This window comes from Sceloporus occidentalis, unplaced genomic scaffold (assembly GCF_023333645.1).
Source record: "Sceloporus occidentalis isolate IW3139 unplaced genomic scaffold, rSceOcc1.0.p SCAF_335, whole genome shotgun sequence".
NCBI classification, from domain to species: domain Eukaryota; kingdom Metazoa; phylum Chordata; class Lepidosauria; order Squamata; family Phrynosomatidae; genus Sceloporus; species Sceloporus occidentalis.
Window position 1 is genome coordinate 400,873 of NW_028317315.1, and position 18,889 is coordinate 419,761.

Sequence of the window (18,889 nt, forward strand, 5' to 3'; positions counted from 1 at the left end):
ATCAGCAGGATGAAACTAATCTTTTTTCATGACTGACACCAGGCATGGGTCTATGATGTAATCAAAGTTTTAAACTTACCGTGTTTCCCACCAGAAGTATGGAACTCTGAAACACTAGAACAACAATAACAAATTAGATATCCATAAGGTTATAGTTATATAGAACTTTACAGCTAACACTGAATTCTCTCAGACAAACATATATAGCCATGTCAGGTTGAATGCCAGGGATAGGCAAAGTGTCTGCACAAAGACACCAGTCTAGTCTAGGTTTGTGGAGGTCTAGGAAACATCATTAAATTGTCCGCCACAGACCCCAATAAATCCCCACCATGAGAAATGTTGGTGCCTACCACAGTTGAATGCTGAATTTAGTGCCCCCTTTTTTGTAAAGCAAGTTACAGAGTGGGGCTTTACACTGCATTGGAAAAGAATATAGTCGGACTGTTCCTTTTATTTTCAAAGCTTAGGAAAGTTGAGACAAAATGTAAAAAATGATGAGTGTTATAGCCTATTCACCCACTATGCTCATACTTACTGGATGTCATGGCCATCAAGAAGACGTTTGTAAGTGGCAATCTCCATCTCCAGGTGGGTCTTCTGGTCCATGAGCATCTTGTACTCGTAGTTCTGTCTCTCCAGGTCAGATCGGATCTGGGCCAGCTGGGATTCCACATTGTCGATCATACCTTGTATCTGGGCGAGCTGAGAGCCGTAAGTGGCTTCAGTCTCTGCCAAGGTGTTCTCCAGAGCTGAAGTCTGCAAAGGAATATGGAAGATGGATATAAATCATATTAGACAAAGTACCGTAATAGTAATTGTAATTGTCTCATCGGAAGTCATATTTGTTGACACATACCATGCTCAGCTGGCTCTGCAGCTCGATCTCAAGGGTTTGGATAGTGCGTCTCAGCTCAATGACCTCAGTCTGTACGGATTGGAGCTGCTCTGCACCTGATATCACCTGGCGGTTCAGTTCTTCGCTCTGACAGGGTAACAGGCAACAGACAGGTACAGAAAATTTAAGGTTAGGGTATTTTATCTACTAGGCATATGGGAGAATTAGCACCCTAAAACCCTGGCCTAGCTTTAGTCTCTGATGGCCCAGTATTCAACACATAAGTTAAATTAAAATCCCATATAGCGTGAGATGGTACTATGCAGTATGGTTGTTCCTTATAAGTAAGGAATGGAAATTTAGGTCATGGACATGACAAGGTATCCAATGGTGGCAAATACCTTTGGTTCTAATAATCAAGCATTACACAAAATTACGTAATAACCCCATTCAAGGTTTCTTTGGCTAATGAAATGAAACATGTCAAGTTACCCTTTGCAGAAACATGTTTTCCACTTCCCGTAGGTTTCTTTCCATTAGATTTTCGTATTGGTCTCGGATTTCCGATAAAGCTTTGTTCAAGTCTATGGATGGCGCAGCATTCATTTCCACATTTACTCTGGCACCCAGCTGAGCACGCAGCCAGTTTACTTCCTTCAGGGACAGAAAGTTATAGGATGAAGAAGAAGAACCTGGTTCAACATACTTATTGAGATCAATATCTTCCAATTAATACATTATTTCCTTAAAATCACCATACACTACCTCATCATGATTCCTCCTCATTTGTTGCAGTTCTCCTTGAAGGCTCTGAACCTCCCTCTCCAACTCACACGCCTCTTGGTTCAGACCCTCCAGAACTCTACGTAGGCTATTGACATCAGCTTCAGCATCATTACTCAACTGAAGTTCCATCTCGTATCTGTAAGAAGGGATATAGATGTTGACCATGACATACAACACATTAACACATTCACTTCCATTGATTACGGATAAAGGAAACCAATATAAAGTATATGTAGTAAATATTTATGCATATACTATAGGGAAAGATATCAACTATAGGTAAGGACATCCTTGAAGAATTTATTAAAGGAGAGTATTTTTCACATTACTCCTTTTTTGTACATTTCTGTTTTTATATTATATTTTCTCAGGATCTGCAACGTTGCTGATTGCGTCAGGCAACCATTGTAAGCCTGGGTAAAGAGAATAAAGATAACTATGGGGCAAAAATAAAATTAGGTAATGCTGGAACTATCCCTCAGGCTAAAAAAGCTAAAAGCTTTGACATCCACCATTTTACTTTAACCTTCCAATTGTTCAATAATAAGGATAGAGAGACAGGAGAAGTTGTGAAAGATGTGTCCAACTTACTTGTTTTTGAAGTCATCGGTGGCCAGTCTGGCATTGTCTATCTGCAGAATAATCCTGGCATTTTCCATGGTGGCTGAAGAGATCTGGAAGACACAATTCACCGTTAAACTCATAACAACATTAGTGAGAAAGGTTTTGTATTGTTTTCTTATTTCTGTACCAAATTATATATAAATTCAGTTTGTGGTTAATTATTACTGCATTTGTGTATTCATTTCAATAAAAAATTAATACTTAGTTTAACCTGTAGTTATGTTTATTGTCCCATTTTACTCTGAAGTAATTTAATTTTTTACCTGATTCTGGAGATCGGAAATGATTCGGAAGAAGTAACTGGAGTCAGAGAAGGTGCTAGGAGCATTGTTTTCATACCATTCACAGATCTTCCTCTCCAGCTGGGCATTCTCCTGTTCTAAAGAGCTTACCCTTCCAAGGTAGGAAGACAATCGCTCATTTAGAAATTGCATGGTTTCTTTTTCATTGATGCTCAGCAGACCACTGTTCTTCCAGCTGCCATGGGATCCAGAGCTGCTAAAGTGAGCACTATGACCCCCATGTACACCTCCGTGAGTGGTAGGAGCATGCTTAGAAAAGGAGACACCTTTACAACCTGACCCTCCATGTGTGCTGTGATAGCTTCCATGATGGGACATGTTTGATCCTCCATGATGGATCTTGTGAGAGCTTCCATGATGAGATATGTGGGATCCTCCATGATGAATCTTATGAGAGCTTCCATGATAAGAAAGGTTGGAACCCCCGTGATGGCTTTTGTGGGAGAAATGGGAAGCCCCTGTAAGGGCTTTGTGGAATCCTCCATGATGGGAGAAGCTGGATGCTCCATGGTGAGATGAAGAATAATGACTTGAACTCTTTGGAGAATGGGTATCTTTATGGCAACCTCCCTTGAGGGACCCAGCGGAGGAAAAGCTGTGCTTGATGATAGGTTTCATGGTGATGAATGTAGTTAGATATGCAGATCACAAAAGCTTGAGCTAGAACTGAGCCACAAATATTTTCTTCTTCATGGACATCCTTTTATACCATGAGCATGAGGCGTTGCATGAAAGAGAAATATTTATGTGCATTTTTTCTTGCTTCCCTCACATACTAACATATTATTTATTAGCATTATTAAAATTATTGATGCCTTTCTGCCTTTCTTGCCCACATCTCATAGAAAGGTGGAAAAGTCATTGCAGATTTATTGCGGCATACTACATCAGAAGAGAGCATTTTCCACACCCTGCCATTAGCGCTGAAAGTGCGTAACTTTTGGGATGAAAGAGTTATTAGAGATTGACTAGTTATAGAATAGAACAGAAACACAATAAAATATTTAATCAATGATAAACTAGGAAGACAGAAATTCGGTTTGCATTTATGGATCCAAGGTAAGACTCCTAAAAATGGTTAAGTAAGATGACATTTGTTCATGCAGTTTCAGGGAACCGCTACATGCAGTATTATGGGGTTTATGAAAACTTTCTGTCTTTGGAAATGTGTGTATTATGAGGTTTCTTTTTCACTTTGTGTTGACTTATAACCTACATATCTTTTATTATATGATAACGTTTCTAGATTCAACACCTGCAGAGTCCTATGTTACCTTTAGTAGTGTTCTGATCATAAATGCACATTGTAGGACATCGTTCTGACAAGTTCTGTACATTGTCCACCACTGCTGTAAAATAGTGTTTTATCTTCAGCAAAGATATTGGCGGTGAGCAGATACAAAGAGGCTTGGCAGTTCCTTATGCCTTAAATATGTTCTTGGTAGGAGAGGAGGTAAAGCTGTCCCTCTTGTGGCATAATACAATGTGTGTTCTTCCATTGACATCCCATCTAGGCTTCTGTTGTACACTACTAATTTTAAGCCACTGTAAAGAGCAAAAAAAAATGTATCCAGTCAAGGAAAAGGGAATCTTTAGTTGAGGTTTTTAGGAGATCATTCCAGCTCACCTATTACGCTGAATTCGCTACATTTTATTGGGCATACATAGACAAAAACGTAAAGTTACAAAAACGTTCAGGTCCTCAGAAGTATATTCTCTTAAGAACACACAACATAAGGAGGAAGGGAGAGTGGTGTTGGGGATTAAGAGTGGACCAATAACACAGATGGGGATGTGAGATTAGGGAAGCCAGAAAATATGCAAAGTGATAAAGGATATAAACAAAATGGGATTAGAAATTCATAATGACATCAAACCATAATCTTTATTTCATTCACCGCTCCATGGGTTGAAGCTGCTGTTCTTAAGTATTAATACAGTCTGATATAATGTGTCCAGATGTTGAGAAATGTTGGGTGGGATATGGAATATGTATTGGGGCGAAATTATTTTGTGCGTGGAACAAATCTGCAGCAACTGCGTGATGCCATCATGTCCACATGGACCATAATCTCTGAGGAATGTTTCCAGCACCTTGTAGAAAGTATGCAACGAAGAATGAAGGCAGTTCTGAAGGCAAAAGGGGGTCCAACCCGGGACAAACAAGGTGTACCTAATAAAGTGAGTGGTCAGTGAGTTATATTTGAAAATCCCAAAAGCTTGACTCCTGTTTCTAATATTTTGGAGTTGGGTTAATAATGTTTGGTTTGGATACATTCTCTACTAGGGCCATATTCCTTCTATAAACTCATGTGCCAGGGCTACTAAGCTCTCCAGCAAGAGATATTGCACCATCCCGGCACCATTTTTATGGAATTATAACTTTATGATTTTATTATAGAACGACAAATAACAATCTTGAGGACGCGAAGACACCCTTGGATATATTGGATACAAACGTCAGCCACAAGGGCAAACTCAATGACAAATGTAAGTAATGAGTAGTACATTCAAGACAATTTAAATGACGTTGTACCTAAAGCTTAGAATTTGGTGAATAAGGTACTTGGCGATACCAAACAAGTTCAAACAGATAAACAATTCAATGTCAATGATATTTAGGTTATGTATATTTCCCTAAATCTGTTCAGGTTTATTTTACTGTTTGGTGCAGAAGTATTTGTTTAACATATTCATCAGAAAACATTTTCTAGGTCACCATAGACAGCTGTCCCTGAGTGGCAATTTAAGTAGAAGAAACCTACTAGTTTTTTCTGTGAGATGCAGAAACATTTGCAAACCATGATCATAGTAAAGAGGCAGAGAGGACAACTTTTTGAATTATCTCAAGAGTTTAGGAAATGATGTAACCAGGCACAGTGTTCTTTTGTTTGTTTTTTGTTTCGTTCTTCTGTCAGTCCTGTCTAGCATTAATAAAATGAATACTCCTCAAGACCATAGCTAGGTGTTGAATTCATAAACACAACCAATGGAGTCTCTATAAATCATACATGGGGGGGACACAGGGTCCCACAGGCAAGACTATGGGTGCCACCTATAATAAGTTATATCCATGAAGTAGGCACTACTACTCCACTGTATATGGTGGGCTGGGTACTGTGCAAGACATTGCTGTCACAAGATCCAACATTTGTATTCCATTCAATGCAGTTGCCCTGTGACAGCTCCATGGCTTTCTCGATTGCTAACCAGATCGTGTAGTTGGCTCATCTGTGCTAATAACACAGCTGCCCCCACTAGCAACACCACTGAACGTAATAGGACCCAAAGGTTTGACCCTTCTCCTACTACTGAGTACGGACCCATAGGCATAATGAATAACTAAATCAGATTACCTGTGCATTGTTAGATGTACATGTGAAAAATCAAGAACAATCAGGTGAAACAGAATTCCAAGCCGTGTTTATTGGCAATCTACTGCAAAGTATCTTCGGCCATTTCAGCTATGATTTCCTCAAAGTAAATACATGCAATAAATGCAAAACACGGGTTTTTATGAAATCTAATTCTTTATTAAATACAAACCAAGACATACAATGATAACAAAGACTTAGTAAAGAAACAGAACCATCGTGTTTAGAAAACAATCTGAAACAAAAAACCAACATCGACAAATATTTGAAATATATCACTATACACGTGCCAAGTATATTTAATATTAAAAAGGTAATTATGTATTTATTATTCCCAAGACTAATTGATCAAATAGTCTTAATATCCGATATTTCTACAGATTAAAATTTTCTTCCATGCCTTTCTTAGTAATTTACTCTTGGTGGACCTTGCTTTGTGCATCACTATATGGAGAAAATTATTGGGACGCACCTCTTAATTATTGAAATCAGGGCTTGGACCTCTTACTTCCAGTGAAGGAAAATCTTAATTCTTCAGCATTCCAAGATATTCTGGACAATGTGATGCTTCCAACATTGTGGGAACGGCTTGAGGAGGACCCTTTTCTATTCCAGCATGATTATGTCCCACTGCACAAAGCAAGGTCCATAAAGACTTGGTTGACCAGCTGCCCTGACCTCAACCCAATTGAACACCTTTGGGATGAACTGGAACGGCGATTGCGAGTGTATAACTTATTTTACATATACACATACAAAATGAGCCATTTGCTTATAATGTTTGAGGATTTTCAACCATTCTTGAAATGTTGTAGAAAAGAGCCATAAAAACACTTATATAATATATATATAATACCAACACAGTATATGGCTAATTCCAGATAAATTCATCCGTCTCCAGATTTTGCTAATGATACATCAGGTATTGTTGCATGCTTCTGGAATTCTCATTATGTACTAGCATTTGGAAAGGTGGTTTTCTAGGAGAAAAAGAGACATAGAGCAATAATTGTGGAAAAATCAAATTGTGCATTCCGTAGTCATGTATGATGGTCATTTAGGGCTCTATGAGATGAATTCTCAAACATAGCTATGAATATAACCAGTGATGTATCCAGGCCCAAGCCAACTAGACCTAGTTCAGCAGGCCTAGGGGAGCGGCACATTGGTTGATCTCCCAGCTAGCCTACTTACACAGGCTCAGCACAGCCTTTATAGATATTGTACTTTTACGTTGTTCATGGTGTTGAACTTCAATCCTAGGACCTCAAATGCTTCTTAGGAGGGGTGAATGGAATCTTTTTCCATTGGCGCATGCTGGCAGGGGACCATTCTGATTCACACTATTATTTGGAATGGGATACACATTCACCATCTGTGTTTTCTGATACTAGAAGATCTGGAATACTGTGGACAGAACAATAAATGAGTAGGATTAGTAACCTTGTAAGGTGTAAATTACAGCTAAGGTCTAAATACCTATGATACCAAGTATATTCTTAAATGTTAAACTCTGTGGAAGTGGCTATTTACTTTTCTTTACATATTCTTCCTTAATTTGTTTGGTTTTCAACTTCCAACACTCATATGCCTTAAAACTCTTCTATGTGTGGTCATCTGGTGACCTCAGATTTGCCTACCTGAAATAGGTGTAACTTTGTCTACTAACTAAATCATAAATCATTCCTCCATGGCCCACTGGAATACCTTTATTTCTTAGAAATTATAATGAGAAGAATAGTAATCCTGTCTTGACGACAAGCATAAACGTGTCTGCATTCATTATTGTTTAATTAGAAGTTATCTATCAGTACTATCAAAACCCATTTTACTACTGGAAAGCTCTTCAGATGACCAGTTTAACAAAAATCATCTACATTATGTTAGGAAAAATTTTTTTGTGTGATTTTTTGTTACTTACTGTGAATCAATGTCATCTAGAAGCTGTTTGTATGTAGCAATCTCCTTCTCTAGATGGGTTTTCTGATCCATGAGGATGCGATACTCATTATTGAGTTGTTCGAGGGCAGGTCTGTACTGCCCCAACTGTGACTCAACTTTATCAATCAGACTTTGCAGGTGAGAAAGCTGGGAACCAAACGAGGCTTCTGTCTCAGCCAATGTTTCCTCCAATGCTGATTTCTACCATAAAAAAACACAAAAGCATTAACGTATTAAATACATGATTTACTCATATAGTGTATAATCCAACATATTGTACTTAGCATTGATTTGTATTTAAGTGACGTAAAACAATAAAGAGGTGAGTGTCGTCGTATTATAGGTTTTAAAAGATAAATTCAATTATAAACCATACCATATTTTTCTGACTTTGAAACTCAATCTCCAGTGTCTCTACTGAGAGTCTCAGATCTATGACATCATTGTTGACTGACACCAGCTGGTCAGCTCCAGAAGACTCCCCAATGTCCAGTTCTGCAGTCTAGAAGAGACAGAAAACGAAGAGCTTAGCAGCGCTGGTACTATAAAATAATGTGAACTGACGATACAGAAACATTAAAGGTGTTGGATTACCCTCTGGTGGAAAATGGCTGCAACCTCCTTTAGATTCTTCTCCATCACGTTTTCATATTCTTGTCTGACTTCAGACAGGACTTTGTTGAGGTCTATGGATGGAGCAGCTTCCATCTCTACAGTGATTCTGGCTCCAAGCTGACCACGCAGAGTGGTCACCTCCTTTTTAAGGCAAAACACAGTTCATCCTTAGTTTCAGAAGTGACCCAGATGTACATTGTAAGTAGACCTTTCCATGCCAGTTATATGGTGCTATAGAAAAAATGTCTATAGGTGTATAAATTCTATTTTGAGAAGATATGTTCTATTTACAGTACCTGTTCATGGTTGTTATTTATTTGGAGAAGTTCTTCCTGGATGTATTTTACTTGAATCTCTAGGTCTTGCTTCTGAGAATTAAGCTGTTCTAGGCCTCTACGAAGGGCAACCAAGTCTGCGTCAGCACTGTTCCTCAAGCTCATCTCCATCTCATACCTGAAATGTGTGCATTGTATTAAAGGGGACCATTAATCTCAACTTAGTGGCACGATTTGGCAAAAATACCACAACAATTCTTTGCCTGGGACAGCCCCAAAGGTGAATAAATCACTAGTCATCGCTAGTCTGGCCCTGGCCATTGTTGCATCTAGTAGTGAATGGAAGATGTTCCATTTCAGACTAGACACTAGATAAGCATACCTATCTGAAAATGGGAATACTAAAAATATAGTAATAAATTAAAACAAAGTAGTATTAAAATATGTAAAGTTTACATACAGCATTTACATTATGTATTTTGGTAACATTCACGGATTCCAAATAGATGCCCCCAGGAGTAAAGCACCTACTTGCATTTCAAGTCTTCTGCGGCAAGTTGTGCATTATCAATCTGCAGTAAAATTCTTGCATTATCCATCCTGGTGACAGAGACCTGCAGATATACAAAAAAATCCCCTTTAATAGTGATGTTTTTTAATAAATTATTCTGCATTTGGTGATGGTATGATATACTCTATGGTAAGTTGTCTAACACTGCTATTTACCTGGTTTTGGAGTTCCTGAATAGTTCTTAAATAGTGGCTGGAGTCAGGGAGAGATCGAGGAGCATTGTTTGAATACCACTCAGAGATATTCTCTTCTAGCTCACCGTTCTTCTGTTCAAGGGAACGTACTTTTCCCAGGTACGCAGCAAGACGCTCATTCAGATACTGCATGGTTTCCTTCTCGTTGATACCAATCAAGGTTTGATTATTCCAACCATGGTGGCCTCCAGAAGTTGTTTGATTGTTTCTGTGACCCTCATGTAGACTCCCGGTTCCATGACTGACAGTCCCAGAATATCGACTGGCAAAGGAGACTCTTTTGCCTTGTCTACGGACACCAGGGGATTTGTAGTTCCCATCATGTTGTGGAATGCATGAACCTTTACCAGGGAACCTACGATAATTCCTAATATCTACTAGAGACATGTGGCCGGAAGCCCGAGGATAAAGAATTCCAGTATAGCTTACTCCTATGAGCGATCCAGATGATGAATGGCTGGTTCGGTGGTTCATGTCGATCTTTTAGCTCTGATACCAGTGGAATAAAAAACTGCTGTTCGGCAAGCAAAACACAAATGTTGTGTATGCTCTGGCCTTTTATAAAGAGCAAAGCCGATAAAATGAAGTCACTTTTATGGATAATTTATAAGCGTCAACCTCATGTATCGAATTCTGCCTTAAAACAAGTGTCAGACGTGTAATTAATGAGCAAGTTCATTGGACGTTGAGGATGGTCATCTCAAGTTATTCATGATACATCAACGTGATCAAAGTGTATTCACACCCTGCAATTACAGTGTTTTAAAAATCTCTTCTTATGGCCGGCATAGCTACGTGTAACTGCTTTCAGTACTAATATGTTTCGGAAGTTCAGTAAACTTTCAGAAACGTTGAGGTATAAGTAAGAAATCAAATCTCACTGCATTAACTAAGCATTTTGTAGAGACAGCTTGAGTCTTCACCAGGTTTGGATCTTTCTAAGACATAATAAGTTGCTTCCACTCCATTTACATTGTTCAGTGAATTAAACAAAGAATAAATCAATGGTCTTGCATAACTTTAAGCCACCGCGAGACACTTTGGTGGAATTTTGGTATCCGCCATTTTGGTGGAAGTTTGCCAGTGTCACGTTCTGCCCAGGCTGCGGAGCTGCATATCTGTCTTGCTTCAGTTTCCCTGTTTTGCTTCGATCCATTCCTAGATTTCCTTTTGCTCTGTTCTGATCTTCCATGCTTCTGCTTCAGCTCTGTTTCCTTTATAAGGTGCGCCCCACCTATGTGTTCTGTTTGTCTCAGTCTTCAGTCTAAGGTACGTCTCAGTGCTATGTGTTTGGATTTCATGTTTGGTTTGTTTCGTACCTCTGTCAGCAGGGCTTAGCGTTAGGACCCACCGTCATTGGAGTACTTTGGCGTAGTGGTGGGCTAAGCATACTATGGCCATAAGATGTGACGGAATCTCCAATAGTTATCAAACAGTCCTAGGCTAGTTCCTGTATTTATGTGTGTCCTGTCCTGTATCCCCGGCAGCGGGGTGTCCTGTCCTGTATCCCCGGCAGCGGGGTGTCCTGTCCTGTATCCCCGGCAGCGGGGTGTCCTGTCCTGTATCCCCGGCAGCGGGGTGTCCTGTCTTGTATCCCCGGCAGCGGGGTGTCGTGTCTTGTTCACTGTTGTGCCCTGTAACATGTATATCTTGTCTGGTTATGTTTCGTGCCTGGTCTCCCTGTCCCTTGCTTGTTATGTTTCTGCTATATCCTTTGCTTAGCTTCCATACTCCCAGCCTGCAGCATCCTGCACGTGATTCTAGTGATATGTTTCATGCCTTTGTTCTGGATTTCATCCGCTGTTATATCAGGGCGCTGGTGTTTGGTTGCACAACCCTAGGTGCTCAACACCTGGGTGAGTGTGGTCGCCCTGCAACCAGGCCCTGTCTAACTCCACTACTGCACCGTAACTCCTGCATACAATCTTTGGGCGCGCTGGGTCCTATCCGTCATCTGTTTGGACCCAGTCCGTGACAGCCAGGAGGGTTTGGCCTGCAGAGAAGCGGATAAAGAAAAAAGAAGATAGAAGAGAGGAGAACAAGAAGATGCAGAGCAAGAAGATGCCAGACACGGAAGCGGAGCTGCGAATGCGGAAGTAGTCGGCAGACAAGGTAGGGAGGCACTCAGAGAGCATGAGAGACTGAAGGAAAACCCGAGAGTGGGAATAAATGTGGTCATCAGCCAACGAATTTTGTTACCATTTTACAAAATAAAAATAAGCCCCAATGCCATCTTGACCCAAAAAATGGCGTAATAAACTATATATTTGTGTTTTGTAAATCAGCGTGTGCAGTGTTTTCCTTTATACAAAACCACAACTTGACTCTTGGGAATGTTGTCTGGGTTTACTTAGGACATTCTCACAATTGTGACCTCAGAGTTATGGCACTGATAGTATCATAACTATTAGACATACTGAAAATACACAGAAGCTTTGTGAATAAGCAGGTAAATGAGCTCTTCCGGTGCTCATGGGACAGTTGGTGTGTTATAATAAATGCGTAAAATCAGTGCTAGTGAGGAAATATAAACATTCACAGGATAGATATATGGCTCCTGGATCTAAGACACAACCAACAACTTCAGGAAAAATGGGCAGACTACATATCATCATCAAATTTTATTTTTCTTATTTACTGACACCAGCTATGGGGGGGGGGAGGTAGAAAGCAAACCCAACAAAACTGTTATAACTCATTTTATTTATGTTTTTTTTTTAAATTTATTTTATATTTTGTTGCTTTTAGCATTGCAAAAACAAACAAACAAAAAATGATTCCATTGTTTATTTTTTTTTTTAAACATACTACCCATTCCTATTAATAACATTATCATTTTATTTGCCTAACCCCAGGTACAACTCATGTCTGCTAAGTAGACCTTTATTTAAGGTGTGCCAGATGGCCAGTCTGGGACTGTTAGATGGGGCAGCCAGGACTCCATACTCTATCCTGCATGGACTACAAAGGGTTATATTAGACCCAAAGTCAACTATGGGTCAATCAAATCTTTCACATGAATTTTGAATAGGTAAATAAAGGCTCCGGGCACTCAAGGGTTCCAGCATTGGGCAGATTTTATTGAAGACGAAGAAGAAGACCTCACAATGAGGTCTTTTTCAAGTTAACCACACATTCAAAAGTAAGAGCTTAAGTAGCACAGATCAATATGCGGACAGCCAATCAAAAGACCAATCCAATCTGGCAACACATGTAGCATAATTAATGAGCATGCATTTTGTGTTAACCCCTTAAGGACAATGGCCGGTCCCTAAACCCACTGAAAACAATGCATTTTGAGCCTGTACATATACGGGCTTTGTCATTAAGGGGTTAAAAGAAACCAGTAACAAATATAAAGAAATAGATTAAGATCCATATGCATTAAATAGCCAAAAAGGGAATATATATTGATAAAATACCAATAGAGTATGTGCAATCAGTATATGTCATAGGCACTTACAGAGATTTAACCAGCGCAGTTCCATATAAAAACAGTCAGTGTTAATACTACAAAAAAAATAGTGTGAATTAGGTAAAACCAAACAACCAGATCGGCAAAAAAAAAAAGATAAAGTAGTGTGAGTGTAATCAAAAGATGCGCTAACATTGCCAAGTGCGTATATCATCAGATCACCATCTGTTATCTTTTTTTTTAATCTGTGCAGACTCCCAAACATCAAGTTTCTCTGCAGGCACTAAATCCTGCGCCGTTAGTGAAGGCTGGGTTGGGAACCACTATTTAAATGAGCTAATATTTACTAATATTTCCTTATTTTAGTCATCAAAAATATGGCTTATGATATACACATCTGTAAAAAAAAGAAATCCTTGATAGTGTTGTTTTTTTGGCGCATGTGTCTGAAATATGAGATTCTCATAATAAGAAAATACATAGCAGAGAAAGCATAAAATCGGGGGCAGCAGAATTCCCCAGGGTTGGCTGCAGGCCCGGACTGACCGCCTGGCACGCCAGGCAAATGACCAGCGGGCCCTGGCTGACAATGCCCCATATTCACATGTATACGTGCCCATACGCTGTGCAAATATAAAATGTGGTCTTAAAGTGCAAGGACTGTCCAGAGTTTGGCCTTGGTTGGTTGACATTAGGGGCGGGGCTATCCTGTAAGGGTTGGGAGGTGGGTATAGTCTGGGTGGAGAGTGGGCGTGGCCAAATGCTCCCCCCAGTGCCCAGAGGTTGAATATGCTAGCCCAGCACCCCAGGGAGGGAACGATTATTCTGATACTCCCTTTGGAGTAAAATACCGCACATCACTCTATAACCGTTCCTTCCCAATTATTATTCCCTGGTGAATTTCTCTAAAATATGCAAACACAACATTCTTTTGCATTAGACAGAGTAAAAGTTTATTTTTCCCAAAAAAATAAGACAACGGAAGAAAACAAAGACAAAGAGAGAGCAGAATTTGACAATACAGTCCATAGAGGTCACAGTCAAAATGGCGCCTATCATGTACTTAATCAGCGCTGTCTAATGTGGATGGTCATGTACTCATCAGATGCTCTTAATGCTATAATGAAATACAAATCCTTCCTTCCATGGGATTTTCAAGCAGTATAGGGTCAAACAAAATGACATAACACAATGATAGGAGCAACTGGTATTGTAGTTGGTCGCTGGTACTAATGATATCGCATTCTCGTTTATCACTTGCCATAATCCATCTTAGTTAAGGAAAGAAGGCGATACAAAACTTTAGACGGGAAAAGAAAGACACTACAAACACAATACAGGACACACAACTTGTGTTCCAGAGTTGTTCACTGCATGAAGTTACTTCTGATGGCCCATTGAGTGGACGAGAACCTCAACAATTCTGGAACCAGCAGTGGATTCCTTAACAGGTCTTGTGATGAGACACTAGAAAAAAGGAGATGTAGATACAATGAGAATCACAAAATACATGTAGGGACATCTATAGTGTTCATCTACGGTACTGGAATGTTCTTACTCTATTTTGGGTTCATAGGATAAGCTTTAAAATGGAACTTTTACGGAAAGCCTAAATCTTTTTCTGAGGGACATGAATCATAACGCCATGCGTACCGTATACAATGGCTCCTTCTTAATGAACTTAATAAAAAGGCTGTAAAGATGGGGGTCCTAGTTTGGATTCTTTTTGGGGTATCCTTATGGTGCTTTGGTATTTATTCTGTGTCAGGGAACTAGATGGATTGAGAAGCATTATAGACACTCGTTTACCTTCTGAAGCGTTGTGTCCTGAAAAACTGTAGAAAAACAGAAAGGAGTATAATAATTATGTTAATTTATCACATCAGATCCCTGTGTGCAAATCTTCAGCATCCCCTAAGCCTATGTCAGGGCTAAAAAATGATGCCCCATTGAGCAGCAACACTATAATGAGCCTAATTGCCCAATTAGCTCCATGTTACGCAGCAGAGGGCAAGAATATGCCAATGGGAACTACATTACAGGCCTTAGTAGTATATTTATTTATATATATTTAATGCAATATAGTGGCAAAATACCATGATTGGTGATCTGTAGCCTCCATATTCTGATAGGGGGGACACGAATCATTGCGACCTTAAAGTCTCACCTATATGCTCTGAATGCTAAAGACCAAGAAGACCCATCTCCCATTTGTATACTTTGATTGTATTCTTTTATATTTGTTTTCATGGGACAACTGGCAACAGTTAATTGGGTAACAAAATAATAAAGCCGGAAATGTCACCCAAAGGAAGGATAGGTGAAGGGTTGAACTTGATGGACTTACGTCTTTCTTCAATCTAAATTACTATGTTACTATATATATATATATATATATATATATATATATATCAAAAAGTTATCTAAATATTCTCCACACCGGGGTGATTAGCTTGTTCTTACAGTTAAAAGTAGATCTTGTTAACATGACCGGGGGGAAAAAAAATGATCTGTCATAATTTGTTCTACGTACTGGATGTTATGCCCATCTATGAGACGTCTGTAGGTGGCAATTTCTTTCTCTAGATGAGTCTTCTGGTCCATGAGAAGCTGGTATTTGTAGTTCTGTCGTTCCAGGTCAGATCTGATCTGTGCCAGCTGAGCTTCAACGTTATCGATCAAGCCTTGTAACTGGGAGAGCTGGGACCCAAAGGTGGCTTCCTTCTCTGCTAAGGTGCCTTCAAGAGCTGATTTCTATGATGAGATGAAAATAGGGTTAAGCAAACTGGTAAGATAGTTCATGACTTTTATGAGCTTTGGTTCTTTATAATTTATTCTAATACGTGTGGAGTGGTGGGTATATTTTATTTGTTATCTTAGAGAGCCTTTGGTTTGTAGTCTGGTCATTCTAACGTCATGAATATGCCTCCTCTATTGAGTTGGTGGACCAAAGGTATATTCATGAACAGGACTGGCCCTAAGGTTTCAAGTGTTCTAGGCAAACTAGGATAGGATAGGATGGGAACCCAAGTAGCTCATTGCCCAAGGCGTTGGCTTAGCTCATCTGGTAGGGCCTTGCTTTGTAAATACAAAAGAAGATTATAAAGAAGGTATAAAAATAGATAAAATAATTGCTTGTCTAATTTTAATTGCATAAAATGTATCTGAATAAATAAATCCTGCCAAAGCCGACGTACCAGACTTAGCTGACTCTGCAGTTCTATCTCCAAGGTCTGTGCTGAACGTTTCAGATCAATGAGCTCATTGTTGACCGACTGCAGTTGTTCGGCTCCAGAAGATACTTCAAGATCTAATTCGGCGGTCTGCAAGGAAAAGCCAAGGAATATTTTTCATATTTTTTTATGGAAAAACATGGCATTATTGCTCTATTTAAATATGAGAAAACTGAATAGCTATATGATGAATTCTTAAGCTAAAGCAATTCATTTGAAAAACATAATTTTGTGTAAAATGTATATGCACTTAGTAATGTTATACAGTTCAGGTTTATAACAAAAAAATTATAAAAATATTTTTTTGGTTTTACAAGTTAAGAACTGAGTAATAGTCTAGAAAACCATCAGAAAGATGTTGGGTTACCCTTTGCCTGACAATGTTCTCGACCTCCCTCAGGTTCCTCTCCATCAGGTTCTCATACTCTTCTCTGACTTCAGACAAGACTCTGTTCAGATCAACGGATGGAGCGGCATTCATTTCCACGTTGACTCTGGCGCCCAACTGGGCTTGCAGAGCGTTCACCTCCTTCATGGTGATAAAAGAGAGATATAATCTCCATAAAATCTAGCTTTAATACATTTTTCACTCCCTCCATTGTCTTAAAACGTCATTAAACCAAGATGAAAAATGAAAGCCATATCCCTATGTTACCTCCTGATGGTTATTCTTCAGTTGTTGGATTTCCTGTTGGAGACATTGAACTTCCGCTGCTAAGGCCTGCAACTCTCCATTAAGCTGTTCAAGGGCTCTGCGTAAGCCAAAGATATCGGACTCCACACTGGTCCTCAAGCTGACTTCCATCTCATACCTGGGTAGACAATGATATGGGATGACTAACCAGAAACCATTGCTCTTAAATGTGACAACCTTGGCAATGTTGAAGGCCATTTTCAACCACAGACTGCTAGGTAGTAGATGTCCAATAAATGTAGATTGCAATGCAACAAAACCTGCTGGTTTATAAATGGGTTGAGTTCTATATAAAAAAAACTCTTACAGCTGCTTGTAATCTTGTGGCCATCGAGTGGACCTATGATCAAGGTAAGGCACAAATATATTTCTACTTTCTCTGGAATTAAGTATATTGGGTAAAATGGCATTTTCCTGGGATGATGTTACTGCAGTTAAGCAATTTTGTTTTGTGGTGTCAAACCCGTGTTTTTTTTTACCCGTGGTTTTTTTAACCGTGGTTTTTTACCCGTGTCATACCCGTGTTTTTTTACCCGTGTTTTTTTTACCCGTGTGTTTTACCAGTGTTTTTTTTTACCCGTGGTTTTTTTACCCGTGGTTTTTTACCCGTGTCATACACGTGTTTTTTTTTACCCGTGTTTTTTTACCCGTGTTTTTTTACCCGTGGTTTTTTTACCCGTGTTTGTTTTACCCGTGGTTTTTTTTTACCCGTGGTTTTTTTACCCGTGGTTTTTTACCCGTGCCATACACGTGGTTTTTTTTACCCGTGGTTTTTTTACCCGTGTTTTTTTTCCCGTGTTTTTTTACCCGTGTTTTTTTTTACCCGTGTCATACCCATGGGTTTTTTTTCCTGTGGTTTTTACCCGTGGTTTTTTAACCCGTGGTTTTTTATACCCGTGTTTTTTTAACCCATGGTTTTTTAACCCATGGTTTTTTTACCCGTGTTTTTTTTTACCCGTGGTTTTTTACCCGTGTTTTTTTTACCCGTGCCATACCCGTGTTTTTTTTACCAGTGGTTTTTTTAACCCGTGGGTTTTTTTACCTCTGTTTTTGTACCCGTGTTTTTTTTACCCGTGCCAGACCCCTCGTACACTCTGTGTTCTTTACTTATTCATACATATGCAGGGAGATAGGATAGATTGGGAGGGAGAGGGGGTAGATAGGATAGATTGGGAGGGAGAGGGGGTAGATAGGATAGATTGGGAGGGAGAGGGGGTAGATAGGATAGATTGGGAGGGAGAGGGGGTAAATAGGATAGATTAGGAGGGAGAGGTGTTTATGAGTTGATGGTTTTTTACCCGTGTTTTTTTTTACCCGTGTCATACCCGTGGGTTTTTTTACCCGTGGTTTTTTACCCGTGGTTTTTTTACCCGTGTCCTACACGTGGTTTTTTTTACCCGTGGTTTTTTTGCCCGTGGTTTTTTACCCGTGGTTTTTTACCCGTGGTTTTTTACCCATGGTTTTTTTACCCGTGTTTTTTTTACCCATGTTTTTTTTACCTGCGTTTTTTTACCCGTGTTTTTTTTACCCGTGTTTTTTTACCCGTGGTGTTTTTACCCGTGGTTTTTTACCCGTGGTTTTTTACCCATGGTTTTTTTACCCGTGTCATACCCGTGGTTTTTTTTACCCGTGGTTTTTTGAACCCGTGGGTTTTTTTTACCTGTGTTTTTGTACCCCTGTTTTTTTTACCCGTGTTTTTTTACCCGTGGTTTTTTTACCCGTGGTTTTTTACCCGTGGTTTTTACCCGTGGTTTTTTCCCGTGGTTTTTTACCCATGGTTTTTTTTACCCGTGGTTTTTTTACCCGTGGTTTTTTTATCCGTGTCATACCCGTGGTTTTTTTTACCCGTGGTTTTTTGAACCCGTGGTTTTTTTTACCTGTGTTTTTGTACCCGTGTTTTTTTTACCCGTGTTTTTTTACCCGTTTTTTTTACCCGTGTTTTTTTACCCGTGTTTTTTTTACCCGTGTTTTTTTCCTGTGGTTTTTTACCCATGGGTTTTTTTACCCGTGGTTTTTTTTTACCCGTG

The 18,889-nt window shown here is 39.4% G+C and overlaps 3 protein-coding genes across 3 annotated transcripts; all 3 read right to left on the bottom strand.

The window, feature by feature from the left end:
* Positions 1-534: 534 nt before the first annotated feature.
* On the bottom strand, positions 535-2,868 carry LOC149274368 (keratin, type I cytoskeletal 42-like). Its single transcript, XM_089505605.1, has 6 exons — positions 2,512-2,868; positions 2,216-2,298; positions 1,604-1,760; positions 1,331-1,492; positions 860-985; positions 535-759 (listed from the first exon to the last, which is right to left on the bottom strand). Exons 1-6 carry the CDS (start codon positions 2,866-2,868, stop codon positions 535-537), a joined length of 1,110 nt encoding a protein of 369 aa, XP_089361731.1.
* A 4,973-nt stretch (positions 2,869-7,841) lies between these two features.
* LOC149274369 (keratin, type I cytoskeletal 19-like) lies at positions 7,842-9,994 on the bottom strand. Its single transcript, XM_089505606.1, has 6 exons — positions 9,482-9,994; positions 9,287-9,369; positions 8,777-8,933; positions 8,460-8,621; positions 8,242-8,367; positions 7,842-8,066 (listed from the first exon to the last, which is right to left on the bottom strand). Exons 1-6 carry the CDS (start codon positions 9,992-9,994, stop codon positions 7,842-7,844), a joined length of 1,266 nt encoding a protein of 421 aa, XP_089361732.1.
* Positions 9,995-14,379: 4,385 nt separating this feature from the next.
* LOC149274370 (keratin, type I cytoskeletal 42-like) lies at positions 14,380-18,689 on the bottom strand. Its single transcript, XM_089505607.1, has 7 exons — positions 18,595-18,689; positions 16,824-16,980; positions 16,536-16,697; positions 16,133-16,258; positions 15,469-15,689; positions 14,745-14,770; positions 14,380-14,402 (listed from the first exon to the last, which is right to left on the bottom strand). The coding sequence occupies exons 1-7, from the start codon at positions 18,687-18,689 to the stop codon at positions 14,380-14,382; spliced, it is 810 nt and encodes a 269-aa protein (XP_089361733.1).
* Between the last annotated feature and the right edge of the window lie 200 nt (positions 18,690-18,889).